The sequence below is a fragment of the Sphaerodactylus townsendi genome, linkage group LG06, assembly GCF_021028975.2.
Source record: "Sphaerodactylus townsendi isolate TG3544 linkage group LG06, MPM_Stown_v2.3, whole genome shotgun sequence".
NCBI lineage: Eukaryota > Metazoa > Chordata > Lepidosauria > Squamata > Sphaerodactylidae > Sphaerodactylus > Sphaerodactylus townsendi.
This window is the reverse complement of record NC_059430.1, coordinates 39,499,181-39,517,276: the sequence shown is the minus strand read 5'-3', so window position 1 is coordinate 39,517,276 and position 18,096 is coordinate 39,499,181. Positions and strand designations below refer to the sequence as shown.

The 18,096-nt window shown below is 43.5% G+C and overlaps 1 protein-coding gene across 2 annotated transcripts in view; it reads right to left on the bottom strand.

Annotated features, from left to right (window-relative positions):
* Positions 1–721: 721 nt before the first annotated feature.
* SYNGR1 (synaptogyrin 1) overlaps positions 722–18,096 on the bottom strand; it is a 39,045-nt gene continuing 21,670 nt past the window's right edge. Inside the window, exons 3-4 of one of the 2 annotated variants that reach the window (XM_048501927.1) lie at positions 13,315–13,460; positions 722–9,015 (exon numbers count right to left, since the gene is read on the bottom strand). In XM_048501927.1, the coding sequence (XP_048357884.1) occupies positions 8,797–9,015; positions 13,315–13,460 (365 nt within the window). In that variant the 3' untranslated portion in view covers positions 722–8,796. Of the gene's footprint in view, positions 9,016–9,749; positions 10,197–13,314; positions 13,461–18,096 lie in introns of those variants that run through there. The other variant, XM_048501928.1, reaches the window with a different exon arrangement.

Here is an 18,096-nt window from a genome sequence, read left to right as displayed (position 1 = left end):
AAAAAGTAGATGCTGGGTGGTCTGTGAGGTTGCCCACTAAGTTTCCATCAGGCCTGAAGAAAAATGCTAAATGTGGGCAATTAATGCTTTTGATGGCACAGCACCTCCTGGTATTTGTTGTAGATCAAACAGATATTAAAAACAGTACACTGGATATTAAAGAGGCAGGACATTTTTCTCCAGGTCTGCTGGCAACCCCAATTCCCCTGCCTGTGTCAAATAGTTATTTCCTAATTTTTAACAGTTCCGTGTATATAATCCTTTCTTGTCATATTAATGTTTAAAATCTTTCTTAAAAAACACAGACCTAGACTGTTGTTTAGTGGAGTTTGGCTTTGAGGTTCTATTGCAAGGTGCCAGTAATGGCAAGCAGAAATATTATTTCACAAACACACCCAGCTGAAAGATTCGTTTGAATTAAATTAAATGAGGATACTTCTGAACTGTCCCAACTGTACTTAAGTGTTGTTATCCATTTTTCCCTGCAGAGCGCCATAGTTTGAACTCCCACTAGATCAGTTGGTTAATTTCCCGGCCTGAATGGTTTTGAGAGAATTGCTGAGCTGGGCCATTTTTATATTGTATTGAAGGGGGAGGAAGAATACCTGAGGTTTACTTTGTGTGTATCTATCATGTCTGTGTTCACTACTTTGTAAAACACATACAGGTATATGATACATTTTTTAAAAACGCAGAATGGGACAAACACAACATATTGGGGTTTTTTTGTCTTTTGAATGTAACTTTATTGATAAGACACACCAGTAGTTACCACCTTCACTTTTTTAAAACCACGAATATACAGGACATCGTAAACACAGGTGCCAAAATGGCAGGATTTATGTTTGTTCACTTGGGAGGAAACAGACTAAAGAGAGCAGGTCATTTGGGAACTGGACATTTGGGGATCCTGTATAGACCAGGGCACCCTTTCATTGTCACATGTATAAATATATATTTGAATAGTTTTATATTATACATCTTTATATATAATATATATACTATACACAGGCAGTAATGCTGCGCACAGGGAGTGCAGAGATTTCCAATGAAGTTGCCACAGGAGCTGTACAGATTGTCAGAAGAAATGGTCTGTGTGACGCATGAGGCAAAATGAACAGTGATTTAGCTTCTCAATGATGTTCCAGTCGTCTGTTCTGGTATCTGAAAGATCACCTGTACACTTTGAAGGGGGGGGATGGCAGGATCAAGTACTGAGGCTTCCCCATTATTCACAAGGTGACTGAGGTAACATGAATGAAGTAAGCATATGTGCATGTTTAAGAGTCAAGGGGAGACCTTACTGCACCTGCAACAGCTAAGAAATTGGAATAACAAACTAGGTCTGTTCCAGCCTATTTGCTTGCACGGCAAAATAGCATCTAACTCAGAATACGTGGATAAGGTCAATCAGTACTTCCCTTCCTAGCAGGGCACTGAAGAGCACAGATTGCCTGCTCAAATTGTGACCACCAATTCAAGTGAAGGTCACATTTGGTCATCTGCCATCTTTGGTCTTGACTGCTCTGGCTTTGCAACATAGGGAGGGAGATATCAAGCAGCCAGCATTCCTCAGTACCGACCAGTGGTTGCATTTGGCTCAGTGGCTCACCAACTGTGCAGACCCTGGTTTGTACTATTTGGCAGAGATTGATCCCGAATGGTGATAATGCTTGTTAACAATGTTGCTGTTTGTGCGTTCACTTTTCATTTTCTCAATCTGAATATATTATTACTGCATTCACACAAGAGAGTGGCATTTTACAGCACAGTTAAGTGCTTTAATCTCATTTTAAAGCTGCTTCACCTAATTCAGCAGTAGCTAGGGGAAAAAACATTTCCCAAAGTAGGCATATAAAGTAGGATAGAAAGCACACTCAAGGACATGTACCTGGGACCTATACTGAGCTGTACCTGTTTGGTGCATATAATATACACACATTTGTCCTTCGCACGATATATTTTCGAAGGGAGATTTTGGAAGTGTTTTGGGGACCACATACATCACTGATTTACGTTATATGTCAATTGCCAACCCAATTTACATAAATTGCTACGCGGTTTACATGATTTTCCTACATGATTTTCCTGTTCTCCATTTTATCCTCACATCAATCCAGTGAGGTAAATTAGGTTGAGAGTTTGCCTGGCCCTAGATGACCCAGCCAGCTTCCATGGCAGAGTGGAGAATTTGAACCTGGATCTCCCAGCTCCAGCTCCATATCTAATTTGTTTTATATATATATCAAATTTGTTTTGATGCCATATCCCAGTGCTGTTTCACTGTTGCAAAACTGTTTCAGGCTAGCCGGAATATCTCTTTTGCCTTATTTAGTGATGGGATCTCTAAAAGATGCCATTTTACCCAGGTGAATAATGTCCCATCTTATGTTACATTTACATGTCATGAATATTTTTAAGTACACCTATCTGCTGGATTGTGGCCATAATTTTTTTTCCCAGTTTGACTATGGACAAGTGAATGGTCCTGTGTAGGGCACTGCATGGAACTACAGAAAATATTCCTGTTTTGATTCAGGAATCCAGCCATTTGTGACAATAAAGTTGGTGTTTAAAAGGGGAGAGGAATAATTAGTTTGCATGCATCCAGTTTGAAAGTCTTGGCCTACCCCCCTCCCCAATAAAATCCATGCAAGCAGATGTTGTAGAGAAGAACATCTCCTGTTCCACCACAACACATGAAAGCATGCACCCAACACTAATGAAATTTCACAACAATGTGGGATTTTCCACCCCCCAACCCTCCACTCCCAAGATTCTCTCTTTTCCCTCCAGGGGGAGACATTAATATGAAGGACCGCTCCCTGACCTCAGTTATTTAAAAAAACCCACTCTGTAAAATACCCACCCTCAAGCCTAAATATTAGGTCATCGCAATAGAAGAGACAGTCACTTGGGAGGTGGAGAACCTTTCCTCCTCCCTCATCGTAGTATTACTTTCAGTTAGGACACAGAGACAGTCTTAGTTTCTCTTCATTCGCAACAGCATGCACTATACCCCCTCTCATTCTCCACTAACCTAGTCTAGCCGCTCACCATATAAGGAGCCGCAAGGGTCTGCAACCTGCGGCTCTCCAGATGTTCATGGACTACAATTCCCATCAGCCCCTGCCAGCACAGCCAATTGGCTATGCTGGCAGGGGCTGATGGGAATTGTAGTCCATGAACATCTGGAGAGCCGCAGGTTGCAGACCCCACATACACACCACCATGCAAACTGCATAACGGGGGTAGCCCTAACAACTACTACAACGGCTTCTCCCCATTCCACTCCTTGACCAAAGTTCCATGGCCTCCAAAGTCAAAGGCTGTGAGGAAAACAAATGAGCAAAATCCACTAAAGAATATCTACATTCCCAGCAGTCTGTCACTCATTTTGGTACAATTCTGCCTTGTTATACTTCCCTCTTCCTATCTAGTTACTTGTGGAAGAAATATTATTTTCACATGGGTTATTTGCCCTATGTTCAATGTTGCTGGGAAGCAGTGTTTGTTTTTTACTGCTACTTTGCAGCATCATGTTGCATTTGTACACCTCCCAGGGTTTACCCACCTCTCCTCTGATCTTTCATGAACCTGTTTTGTTGCAAAGGTTAGGAAAGATTGCAGAAAAATATGGATTTCCTACCCACACATCAGCCATATTCCCTCGCACTGTCCCATGGATATTCAGTGGCCAATTTTTAGGTTAGGAAAGATTGCAGAAAAATATGGATTTCCTACCCACACATCAGCCATATTCCCTCACACTGTCCCATGGATATTCAGTGGCCAATTTTTTAAAAATCTGCGCTGGCCTAGGGAGTAGAGGGAGAATAATAACTGCTGAGTGACTGGGGAAGAGAAACTGTGGGGAAATCTACCAGGTGGAAGCCCTTATGCTGCTGTGCTGTATTGGCAGCCATCCATTTGGGGAAATCACCAAAGACACACAGCACTTATCAAAATAGTTACTACTTCAATCAAAATCCTCATGTTTAAAAAGGGAAACAGCTACAAATTGGCCACAGTAAGCAATTTTTATAACACTGGAAAGATCAGCCACAAGTAAGGAGGCCAACAGGTCTGGGGAAAATTTCTGTCCCTTTAATAGAAGCGTAAAGTGTAGAAATGGACAGTTAAAGATTTTCTTGGTATAGAAGTAAATAACATCCCACTGAGACTCTGCTAAAGGGACTTTTTCTACTCTAAGCCAGCTGGCAATGCTAGACACAATTAACAAACTAAATAAATTTTGTAGTTGCTTTGAGAAACTGAAGTCCATGGACACAAAGACATACAGCTGGTCATATCAACTTCTGTCAGTGGCTCGAAATTTTACAATTGTGCTTTGCTTCTTAACCTTGGCCTTCATATTGGGCCCCTCTTCCTCATCTTCCTAATGGTTAGCACCATACTCCTGCACCTCTGCAGATATATGTATGCTTTGGGGGACACAAACAAAATGTTCCTCAAGTCTATTCCCTTAAACACTTTATTTACAAGAGCTATTTTCTTTTTAGTCGCCAATCTTAAACCCTCCCCTTAACTTCAGGCGTTAAATGCTTAAGAGCATATTGGCTATTTGCACTGTGTGTGGACTTCTGCCCTGGCACATCATAAACAAAGGCATTAAACAGGTACTGAAGAGTTTTCAGTCTGGCCTACCCTTGTGACAGGAGAAGTTCACAGTATCTGTTAAGAGTAGCAAAGGCTGCCAAGAGATGTCGGGGGTACAGATCTTGACAAATAGTGATGGGCGGGGCCGGAGCGAGTGGGAACTGTGCCCAGGACATGCATGCACCCTGCGCCCCTGCCAAGCCCCCACCCCGGGGTGTGCCCGGTGCATCACGTGCGCACCCTGTCCCCTTGGTGCTACGCCACTGGTGATGAGACAAGCTCTTTGTAAGAGTACCAGTCAGCTCTTTGTTACATCATTATAGCTATACAGCAAGCACTTGACTAAGGCTGGGATCATCAGTGTGGTACTTGTGGGCACCAAAAAACACATTTCCTGGTGCCAATCAAGTGTTTTTAGAATGTGGGTGAAGTCAGGTGGAGCTTCAGCTCAGCAACACTTCTGATTGGCCACTGGAGATTTAGTTTTCTAAGCATTTTTTTAAAATGTTGCTTTGGCAGCAGCTCTATCACAGCACAAGGATCTTCTCTGTGGAACTGAGGGTAAACTGCAGCGGCTGTGCTATGGCTGGCTCTGCCTTCTGTTGCAGCAGTTTTGTGGCTACACTCTCCCTAGTATGTCAGAATTCCAAAAGTGGCCCCAGGCTCAAAAAGACTGGGGACCCCTGGCCTAAGGTCACACTGCAAACTCTGCCCTTCTAATGCCTTACTTTATGATAACGTGAAACATTATTGCATCATCATTTTTAGGCATAATTCTTCCCTAGAAGTACAGAATGTATGAAAAGGCCAGAGCTGCTGACCCCAAAATACACAGGTCCAGAGAGGCACAAAGCTAGACCACTAACCTTTTAGTGTGAATTGGGTACAGGATCAGGCACTAAGACCAGAGGAATGCAGCAGTTCACCATATTATTGCTTTGGATCACTTCCAAGATTACATTTCCCTACTCATAAGAAAATGGGATTAAGGGTTCAGTGGCATCTGGTAGGAACAGACACACAGTTAAGGAGCTGTCAAGATTTTTCCACCTGATATTTGAATTCAATGAGTGTATTATTATTTGGGGTGCCATCCTAAGAAGTTACACATTTCTAAGTCCATTAACTTCACCAATGGAATAGCAAATATCATTAGCTGATAGATATTCCAAACTGATTATTCCAAACTGATTAATCCCAACGCATGTAATTTTGGGAATGTGCTCCAGCAGGTTTTGGGGGAGGGGGTTTAAGGTGCAAAGAATTTGTTCTCTGTGGTTCTCTTAACCATCTAAAGATTCTCTTGAAGGATTAAGCTCAGATAAAGAAAACAGAGAAAACACACAGTAATAGGAGGGATATTAAGCATGGTAGCTGATCTCACCCAACACAACTGTCTTCCCTCCCAGCTAAGGAAAACATTCACCGTGGGAATTATGGCTGGTTCTTCTTGACCACAATGGTGTGTGACATAGTTTGCTCTGCGCTAGAACTAAATTGTCTTCCCCCTTAACACCAGGAAAGCAAGAGAGACACAGGCCTCTGACCCACTGTGTAAATGCCAGAGGGCTCAAAGGGTTGACAAAATTTAACCACCTTTAAAGCTAGTTTCTCCTTCAAGTCAACCCAGTTAGTTTTTTTCCTCCTCATTTTAATACACAACACAATGGATTGTGATCACTTAAGCCAACATTATGTGGCAAAGTGCAAGTGGTCGAAAAGTTTTGTTTCACTACTTGGTAGACAAAGTGAATTTACTACCCTATTAATAGGGACCGGCTATTGTTGTGAATATATCTTCCAGGCAGTTTTTCATCCTGGCATCTCTCTTTAGAAGTCTTATGGAGTGACAGAAACATCCCATAGCTGCAATTCTATACACACCCACGCTCTGGTGTAAACCCCATTCAACTGAGCGGGTCTAACCTTTGATCTTGCGAAGGATAGGACTGCATAACAATTCCCAATGACCTGTGGCGTATGGCTTATTACTAGGGGAACCATTCTAATTGTTTCCCTTCCAGTGCATCATTTTCTTGGCTACAGAGGACAAATTCCATATAGGAGCACAAAAAGGTTTTGGAAATGAGGAATTATTTTGGTGTGCCTTCGTATATCCAGAATAATTTTGTTCCATGGAGGCTTGACTCACATAGCCAAGACAGTTTATTATTATCAGGGGATTCTAGCATGTTGAACTAATCTTTCAAGTGCACTGCTACATCAAAAACTCATCCCATTTAACTGATGAACAGAGATTCTCCCAATCACAGATGCCCATATGTAATCCTAGTGGAAGTCTCACTAATTGGGCATTCAAATTTGAAGACAGCCTCGCTCTTGGCTTTGAGAGTCCATGCAATTTCAACTCTACACTTTGTCCAGTATCAAGCAGGTTATGGGTTAGAGCATTTATAAACCATAGTTCCACATGTCAAAACACACTGGTTTATATGTTCCTGAATACACATACATACACACGCACACACAAAAGGGAATACAAACCAACCCAAATTGAATTAGGTACCACAAAAGTTAAGCAGGAACAATGTTAAAAATGTGTTAAACATAATAAATCAATTTATTGTACAGCGCACTTAAATATAAATTAAAAACAGGCCTTGAATATGGCCTCCAGATTGAAGCCACCAGACTAAGTAGTCATCAATATACATAAAATAATACAAATAAATATCCACAAGTTCATTCCATACAAATAAACAGTAAAGAGGATCAAATGTTTTTCAGTCGATCGGCCTTCTTCAATGATCACTAATACACAGATAAATATACACACCAAGAACAATTGGTGGTATAAAAAGCCAAAATAGAGGTTGATTAAATACTGTGTTGCCACAGTATTTACATTATCATTATCTGGTCAGATTGCTGGCTGATGTAGACATACATACCATAAAGGAATGAACTGCTAAAACTAGTTATCAATTACAACCATACCATTTTATGTGAGGATGAAAATCTTGGTATGAAATCCGAGAGTCATGGTCCAAACAACGTCACACTGTCAACATGCAGTTTTGTTTATTACACCAATAATAGTTTTGGGTGTGTGTGTATCTAAGTATTAGTGACCTGAAAAAGGCCCATTGGGCCAAAATGTGTTTGCTCCTGTTTACTGTGCTTGTGGTCTGATCTGCACGTCATCAACTTGCGGATATTTATCTGTATTATTTAATGTACACTAAGGACTATTTAGTCTGGTGGTTTCAACGTATAAGTTAAATTCAAGGCTTAGACTTTTAATTTATGCTTTAAGTAACCCATGTTCCTGTTCAACCTTCTGACATGTTCCTGCCCGTGTTAATGGTGCTAGCAAGTTCTCTCATATACCCTTGAAACACACACATACTCTAAACACCTTTTCTCAGCACTCCAAAGAGCAAGCTGAGGGAGAGATTGGCCAACTGCAATTCACACTTATGACAGAAGCGGAATATGGCCAACTTCCCATGGAGAGAATGCAGATCAAGATTACCTGGGTCAAAAATGCATTCTAATATGGAAATAATAGCCATAAGAATTAACCAGTTGAGAGAGGACCAAGTCCTCCTTTGTTTAGAACTATCAAGTTGGAGTTGATGCAGGCCTTGAAGTTGAGTTGGGTGAAAAGGTAATCTCAGGCCTAGTTGACACCCCTCCCTACATGCCTATCATGGTCACACTCCACTGACTCCTGCATCATTTTACCTTTGCCTGACGCACGTCCACATAGTGTCACCCGGCACATAGAGTTTTTCTACCCCTCCAAGCCTTGTTCTCTTTCTTTGCTGCTTGCACTGGCACCATCTCTGTCGCCTACTCCAACCTAGCTATTTTGCCTTCAGGTCTTTCCGTCTTTTCCCCTTACAGAAAATAAGAAGCAAATCTCTTCCTAGAGCAGCTTTCTATAAAAACAGAAAAAAGGTTGTCTCTTTCAGAATATACCACGAAACACTTTGGATTCAACCATTCAAACTCAGTAGAGGAGCAGCGAGGCATTAGGTTTTCCAGTTTTAAAAACTATGAAATTAAAAAGAAAGACTCTAGAAGGCTGGAGGGTGGCCCAGAGCCACCTGTCGCTCCAAAATACACGTGTCTGTTTTGCACCTTGGCTTGTTGGTGGCAAAGAAGACTGGGCAGAGGGGAGGGAAAAGGAGAAGAGCTTCCCAACAGCTCTCAGTAGTTCTGTGTCTGGTACCCCTGTGTGTCAGCATCAAAAGCATCCACTGAAGGAGGCTGCTGATACGTCCCCATGCTAGCTGTAGTGTCATCCTCATTTGTGTAGGGCGCGTAAGGCATGCCAGCCTCCTGGCTCGGGTCCATGTAATCCTGGGAGAAGAGAGCCGAATCGGCGCCAAGCAGGTACCGCTGGAATGCCAGAAATGACTGGCCCACCTTTAAAAAGAGTATGTGGCAACACAGGAAAAATGTTGGGGGTGGGGTGGGGGAATGGGAAGAAGGAAAATATGGAGGGGGAGGGAGGGGAAACATATTAAGGAGAAACAAAAGCAGAATTAGTAGTGGTTAGTGCACAAGACATCATTAGTGCATGAGACGCTGGAATTATTAACAAGTCAAACCTAAAGACATTCAAAAACAGGAAGAAGATTTTAACATGCCCCACAGAGCACAAGTTCAGAAAAGAAACCACAGAGTGAGCCCAAGCAACTGTTCCCCTTACCATCTTGTATCTCACACTATTTTAAAAAGGACAGCAAAAATAATAATGATGTGCATATTCGAAATCCCCAGACAGAACATGGTGCTTATTTTCAGGGCTAGCCTACATACGTTGCAGGTTTTGGCCTTAGTACAGAACATGCTTTGTTATGCTGGCATTAGAATGGCTTGGGAGGAAAGGTTTCAGCTCCTTTTTCAGGCCACCCACCCTGTACGTGTAGACTCATCTTTAGTAGTCCTTGGGACACTGGATATACTGGCAGATGGGCATTTTCAACACACAAGAACCATCAAAGCCCAGTGGTCAAGCCCAGCCTCATTACAGAAAGTTTTTTCGCTACACTCTTTGGCAAAATTAGGGGGAGAAAGGCTCAGAGATCACCAGCTGCCTTCCCAACACCCTCAATTTGTGCTAGGGGAAGAGCAAACCAGAAAGACACGAGAAAGAGTAGAAGAACAAAGTGTATTTTGGCAATGCCCGTTGGCAGTTAAATCATATTAAGGCTGACAGAAAAGTACATTGGTGTTGTTTGGCATGAACTGAGGAGAGAGGCACAGAGGCAGGAAGAGAGAAGGTGAACAGGACACATTCTATGTTCAGCAATTGGAGCACTAAAGGGAAGGTAGAGGATCTCCCCGACTTCAAGGCATCTCATCCTCCTGACATTAGCTGTGCAAACACTCTCTAGAAAAAAAATTCTGCCTCATCTTCCTTCTTGCCCCTCAGCGTGGAGCTGGAAACATTTTTACTCCAACAATTTCCTCCCTGCTATGCCCAACCTTTCTGGACACTAGCATTAGGGCAGCAGCGGTGGAGAGTTAGGGAACAGTGTGTTGTATTCTTCCTGAAAGGTAATGTCTCCAAATCTCCGATAAGCCAGAAATGTCAGCGTGCTCTGTAGGGAGAGAACAGGACGTAACAATGGGCATTAATGAGGGAAAGGATTCAGCAAGACCTCCTTGGTTTAAAAAATGCATCCTATGGACTAAAAGAAGAAAGGGATTGTTGGAGTGTCAATGGAAGGCCTCACCGTTTTTTGCAAAGGAGACCTGCATGACTGCAAATGCTACCTTCAGGGGCAGCAGGCTCTAGCTGTACACACAAAGGGCTGCATAAGAAACAAACCTCAGCATTCCCATGATTTTGCATTAAAAAGTGGATTGTGGGAGCTCAATTGAGCAGCCGGCAGCTCCAATCTACAATGGGGGACCATTTAAAAGTTGAGTGCCTATCTTAGCATTGAAGATTTTTAAAGCTGTGGGGACAAACTGATTATCTCTGTTATTTTTAAAAAAGGATAATAGCTCATGCAGGGGTATTGGCTATAGCTATAGCTGATTTTCTATGGGGGGGGTCTGCAAAGTGTTATACTGGAAGGGATGCATTAGATACCTAAACAGGGGCAGAGCAAGGGGGAACTGAGCCCGGGGCATGCCTGTGTCTCTGCCACGCCCCCCACCCCACCCCAGAGTGCGCTTCGTGCATTGCACCTGCCCCACCCCACCCCTTGGCGCTACTCCACTGTACCTAAATTGTTTTACTTGTTCCAGGCTATGATCATTTAACTTCCAGTTTTAGCAAAAAACAAGAGCCTTAGATTTTTCGTAGTTAAGTTCTAATCTGCTGATCGCACAATATTCAGCACAGCATCTCACCAAGTATTTCAGACCCTCTTGCATGAGTGACAGCAATACAGCACCATCTGCATGCAGCAGAATGGGCACATGGGTTGAACATAATTTTGGACAGTATCCATCCACTTCCAAAATAAAGGGAGCTAAGTCGTTTTTAAAAAGATTAAATAAAAAAGGAGATAGAACACAGCCCTGCTTAACTCCTTTATTAATAGGGATCTTTCCAGTGAGCGATCCTGTCAGAGAGCACTTGACTTGGCAGTTTGCAGAAGTATGCAGCTTCTTAATGAGGAACAATACTCAACTATCAATGTTCAGTAGCTCTACTTTCTTCCACTGAAGATCTCTCAAGACAGAGTCAAATGAGCCTTTCAAGTCAAGAAAGGCAGTGAATAGTTTGGTCTTACTTCTTAAGACATATTTATTTATTAAGTGAGAGAGTATCAAGCAGTGATCCAGGGAGGAGCTACCTTGTCAAAAGCCCTCTGGTTCAGGGCCAGGGATTCCCTGAAGGGACATCCAAGACCTTAGTCTCATAAGAATATATCTGGCATATAACTTGCCCACAACTAACAGGAGGATAATTGGTCTAATGTCTGCCAGGCAGCCAGTCACCCTTTTTATAAATGAGGATACTATTGCATTTGTCCAACTCTTAGGGATAATGCCTCACTTATTTATCATAGTAAAAAGAGCAGCTAGCATAGGTGCCCACCAGTCAAGATCTATGGTACCTTCAGCATTTCTGCAATAAATGCATCAGGGTCTGGGGCTTTCCCAGTTTTCAGCTGCTATATTAAATCTTTAGTTCCCTGAGTAGTAATGGGGGACCAATCTGGGCAGCCAGTATAAACCATTTCGCAGGTCAGCTCCTAAAAAAATAGATTTGAATAGTGATCAACCAAGTAGAGGTGGGGATGCTTGCCATAGAGGGAATAGTGTTCCACATATTGCCACCAACCAGTAACAAGAATTGTTTAGAGTTATGTGATAAAGTAGTGTACAAAAGTTGGTTCCCATTGTATTTAATATATACATTTTGCTTCTCTTTAATAAGAAGCTGTAAGAGCTGTTTAAGATCAAAAAACTCTGAAGGGAGAAATTTAGCATTAGAGTTTTGGTAATGACGATAAATAGTTCAAATGTGGCTGTTTATTGCTTTACATTCTTGATCAAACCAGCCACTATTATTCCTGCTCAATTTGGTTCTTTTTTCCTGACTCCTGGGTGAGGGATTCAGCAATGTAAGCAACTAATTTTTCATATCTTTTTATTCTTTCCAAAGGGTTATTTGTATTCATAATGGAAGCTCTGTAATTTAAACTAGGTTGGTTACAAAGGATTTCTATGGTTTTCTGAGTCATTCGAGGAGACCAATTAATTTTGGGTAGGGTACCAGAGACCTTAGATTGGGCTGCTCCCGTGTGATGGTTTAAGCAAAAAATGTTTATTAAAGGGATTCGGTCACTAATAATTAGGTCACCCACTGTAAAGAAAATGAGAAAATTCCTCATATAAGGTGATATCAACATATAGTTGATTACGCTGCATCCCCTAATAAGGTTTTAAAACCAGCCAAAGGTAACAAGCAGCACCAAAGAGAATCTTGAAAAATTGGGCAGAACCAGATCACTGAAAGCACAGGATAATAACAGAAAGTGTTTTCAGAATGCAAAAGTTTTATTAACAAACAATAAACAAGCCATTCGCTTGCACTGAATATGTCCTAGACACTGGAATAGCCCCTATACCAGGAGTGGCCAACCTATGGCGCTCCAGATGTTCATGGACTACAATTCCCATCAGCCCCTGCCAGCATGGCCAATTGGAGCCCAGGCTCCAAAGCCCATTATCATGACATGGTCAGTTTATGACAATCATTTGAGGAATATAATTTTGAAAAACTAGGACTTGTGAGAGTATATTAGGGAGATGGAGAGAGCCCATATAATAACAAATTTGAACAGGCCCAGGGACATTATAATTGGGCCCTGTTGGTAAGTGCAGACCCACAATAAATTCAAGGTATTTAGATCTGTCTTTGGCCTAAGGACAGAGAGTTGTCCTGCCACTCTGCCCTGCCAGGATGGAGATGAAGTTCATACACAGCTGTGCTTGGGATGCTATGGTAAGTGAGGCACAAAGAACAGATCTCTGCAAGCAACCAAATACTGAAGTTACATGAAATTTGGCACATAAAACTGTCTGGAAAGTTCTGGCCGTGATCTATCCAGTGACATGTTTGGATATATGTGAAGACCTTTTGGATTGTGAAACCTGCAAAAAAAAAAAAGCTGCACTGCATGTAATAGCACTGGAAGCTGAAGTAACAGGATGTCTTGGGAAGGAGAACCACAATTACTTAGCTGCATTACTTACCCAAGTGAAAATGGAGAAAAAAGAGAATGCAATGGCTGCCCGGGCTGCATCTGTCCCTTCATTCATCGGATTGTCTTCTGGCTTTGAAACTCTCCATTGGTCAGCCAGGAAACAGAAACTGACAAACCAGAGGAACGCCCACAAACCTGAAAGACCACCATCAAAATGAGGAGGAAGAAGAAGAAAAGGTAAAAAGAAGGTATGAGTAAGTATCAATTCTTCCATTTCCCTAGCAAATACTAATATATGGCAACCCAAAGCATTTTTTCAGGCAAGAAGAACTATCATTTGTGCAAAGCAGAGTAACATACCAAGAGAACACGTGGAAAAGGCAGGTGAGAAAGTGGTGCATACCTCTCCCCCTTCCTGGGCATTTTCTCCAGCAGATGCCTTGTTCCAGCCTTTTTTAGCCTGAATTTTTTTCTAGTCTGGCTCAGAGCCCTTAACTAAGCCCAGCTGAGGGCAAAATGACCTTGGTGGACAATATTTACAGAAAAGAGAATCAGAATGTATGGGTTAACCCCTTTTCCCAACCATCCCAGCATTTGTGTTACCTTGGTGAATGCAGATTTGGAAACATGAAATTGCAGAGGTAAAATTTAACTCTACCGTAAGATAGGAAAAGCAGACATTCTATGAAATGGGGAAAGACAGACAGTTTCAGCAACACTGGGCCTGTAGTGTAATTCTTAGCTGGTATTATCCATGACATGTGAGACCTGCTGGGCACGGCAAAAGTAACGTCATGTGTTTGTTTATTCCTGAAATGCAGCCTTCTGTAGAATTAAGCCACGTTATAAAACACTGTCCTGGAAAGCACGGCTGAAGGGTGAACGTCTCAAATCCACTGCAGAGGAACTACAGCTATAGACTATACAAAAACCTACTGGAATCTTGCCAAAATTCTAAGACTAGTTCCTTATTCTTAAGGGAAGAAAAATGCCACAGAATCATTAATATAATATTTTTCAGTGATCACTAGTTCGAGACTCTTTCCATGGATGGATGTTACATGAGGTAGTAATGCAGATAATAAATATCAGGGAACACAAGGAGAGACAGACACATTTCACACATATAATTCCAGGCTCTTCAGAAATATAGGCACAAGATCATAACGCTGCAAAAAATAAAAAAGACCCCAATCTTCTCTCCCCACTCCATTCAGTATTGCAATTATTTTGAAAAAAGAATGGCTACTTGCAGTGCATCAACCCATCCTACTTTCACCTCTGATAAACAAGGTTTTGCAGATATTCATGCTGATTAGCAAACTTACAAAACCTTACCTGACCAGAGGAAACGGTGACATAAAGGGAACTGTTGCTCGATCTCACAGCAGCGTTTGATGTGGTCGATCACGACCTTTTGATCCACCGCCTGGCTGCCTCTGGAATACGGGGCACTGTCCTTCAATGGATTGCCTCGTTTCTCCAGGGTCGGGGTCAGCAGGTATGGTGCGGGGATGAGGCTTCCCATAGAGCCCCACTTAGTTGTGGGGTTCCTCAGGGAACCTTGCTCTCCCCGCTTTTATTTAACATCTACATGCGACCCCTTGCTCAGCTGGTGCGGCGTTTTGGGCTGGCCTGTCACCAATATGCGGATGACACCCAGCTCATTCTGTTGATGGAGGGGGGCGGCGGCCTCTGCCCCTGCAGCTCTACAGCATTGTTTGGAGTCGGTTGCTGGTTGGTTGAGGCAGAGTAGGTTAAAACTTAATCCAACGAAGACGGAGGTCCTCCTGGCTGGGCCGGGGGGAGAGACCGGGGGATTTTCAGCCGCCTATTTTGGAGGGGGTTGTGTTGGCCCCGACATCCCTGGTACGCAGCCTGGGGGTCCGCCTGGACTCTTCATTACCAATGGAGGGCCAGGTGGCCCATGTCACCCGGGTTGCGTTTCTTTCCCATCTTTAAGCTACGGAGGCACGGCGGCTGGCTCCCCTATCTCTCCCGGTCCGACCTGCAGCCATCATGTGATCCATGCGGCCGGTCACCTCGAGGGATTTGGATTACTGTAACTTCGCCTATCGTGGACCTTCCCGCGATTAATCTTTAAGTTGAAGCTGGTCCAGAATTCAGTGGCCCGGCTTTTGACAGGCGGTGAATACTCCGATCATATCAGCCCTCCGTGCTATGCCGCTCTGCACTGGCTCCCAGTGGAGTTCCGGATTGTTTTCAAGGTGTTGGTACTGACGCTTTAAGGCCTTACAGCGGCATGGGGCTGGCCCTCAGCTACCTACGAGGACCGCATCACCCCTTATGTCCCACCCAGAGGCCGCTGAGTTCGGCTTAACTGGCAAGAACTGCTGGTGACCCCTGGCCCCGCTGATGATACGGCTGGCCTCGACCCGGGCCAGAGCCTTCACGGCTCTGGGCCCCTGCCTGGTGGAATGTCTCTACCTCAGCCGTTGTCCGAGACTCCTGCGGGACCTTGAGTGAGATTCACTCATGAGGCCTGCAGAGCGACAGCCTACTCCACCGGGCTTTTGGAGAGGCCGGCCGTGGTCCTACTGCCCCCCACCGAATCTGAGGCTGCCTATTTCCATCTTTTTATCTTTGGTTGGGCCTGATCAATTGATAACATCGCGGGCCCGACCTTTCTCCTGCCTTCCTTGGCCTTGGTTCGGGTGCCTGTTTTAAATAATTTTCGTTTTAAAATACTTAGTTATTTAATCTATTTGCTGCATAGGTTTTTAAGTTTTATAGGCTGATCCGTGGATTTGTTGATTTGATTTGTTGATTTGCTGCTTGTTGGAACAGCCATGTTGTGAGCCGCCTCGAGCCCTTCGGGGATGAGGCGGCCTATAAGTTTAATAAATAAACAAACAAACAAACAAACAAACAAACTGTGGGAAGCAGAACATCGCCCGAACTACTTTCAATTGTCTCAGAAGCCACTATATCTCTTAACTGTAAAATACATTATTAAAGCTTTGGTGAGTGTGGGACAGCTTGGGAGCACTGCCCAATTTGGAACTATCTGGTACCTCAGGGCACTTCCTTTGCTGCACTTTGATACAGAAATATTTCTACATCTTCAGGCAAATCAGGCATGACGTTTGGGAATTCCATGAATGGAGCTCCCAGACCCTTTTATATAAACAACAGATAGAGATAGACTCCAACTGGAATCTTGAACAAGAAATTTTAAACCTTCCTTCCCATCTTTAACCCAATCTGAAACAGCCGCACAGAGCTACATGCCCCCTTGGGAGCACAAATAGGAACTGATACAGTTCTGCAGGCTTGATCCGAATCAAGTCCCTGTTTAAAAGAAAAAGAACAGTTCCATTCACAGAACTCCCAGTGTCACACCATGTCTGGCTCTTATTCCTTTTTAAAAACTTGTAGGCAGAGTGACATGAAGAAACACTTCCTTTTCATAAAATATACAGGGCAATGTTACCAAGGGACTGAACATACGACCTTCTTATGCTAAGCCCATCTTGCTTCATCTACCCTCACTGCAACCTACTCTCGGTGGTCTCAGGGAGAGGCAAAAGTCTTCCCAATACTTGCTACCAGAGAGACTTTAATCTGAATTTTCAGGGTTTGTGCCTAGGACCTTCTGCATGCAAGGTGTGTCCTGTATCAGTGGACCATAGCCCTTCATAGTACTTGCAGACATAACCACAGCATTCATCCACTTGCACTGTACTTGGGCTGCAGTTCCAACCACCATCATCTTAGCAATCATACAATGCTGGGAACACTGAAAGACCTTCTTGTGCATTATCTCAGTAATCGTGACAACAACCTGGTAAGACAGATCTCGTATGGTCCTTCCCATATTCCAGATCCCTTACACAGATAATTATTTACTGAATGCTGCTATCAACTCACTGTAGCTGGGAACTCACTCCTCAACTCACAAGAGAGGCACATTCACCATTACCAGCTATCAAGAGGAGCACATGAACACTGTATGGCCTATACACCACCTCAAGCACATGCATACTATAATGTAAGAAATAAGTATTAAATATGTAACCATCACTGAAATATATCGCACCTGTAGGGTTCTCTCTTCCTGCCACAGCTGAACCTCAGCCAGTCTTTGTGTATCTGGAGTGAGTGGAAGGGCTTCCGACTCTCTCCTCAGCAAGACGTGCAGCAGGTAGGAGCAGAGAGAAATTGCCCAAGGCATCTGGAAGATGCTATTTTGTGGCTGCACCCCCCTCACTGTGTCAGATTTCCAAAGGAGCCCACAAACTCAAAAAGGTTGGGGAGCTCCCAGTTCCTCCAGCAGTGGCTATTTCTAGATGGGAGCCATTCGCCAACCACAGGTCCTATCTACCTTGCTCACTTTCCTGGCATGTGAAAAGGGTTCCACAACAGGGCTGCCAGGTACCTCCTGGCAACCGGCAGGGGGTAGGGACTTAGAGTAGTAAACTTGTTCCAAGACTGCCAATGTTCCAAACACACTGAGGTTATTTCTGGCATGTACCAGAAGTGACATCATTGTGTTGCCAACAACCATGGGGACACTCTGGAATTTGAGCAAAACTCTATGGAAGAAGCCATTTTTACCACAAAGTTTTGCCTGTGTCTCATTGGTGACATGTCACTTCTGGTGCATGATGGAAATAACATCACTGTGTTTTGGATGCCAGAGGCCTTGGAGTAAGTTTAGTGCCCTTGCCATGCTGACTTGCCATGCAGCACTGGAGAGTTGGATGCTAAAGTGTGGGATTCCCCACTTTCAGCAGGGGGCTGGTTAACCCTATGCTACACAGTGGGAGAGCCACAGGTAGCAAGTCAAAGAGCCACCTGTGACTCCCAA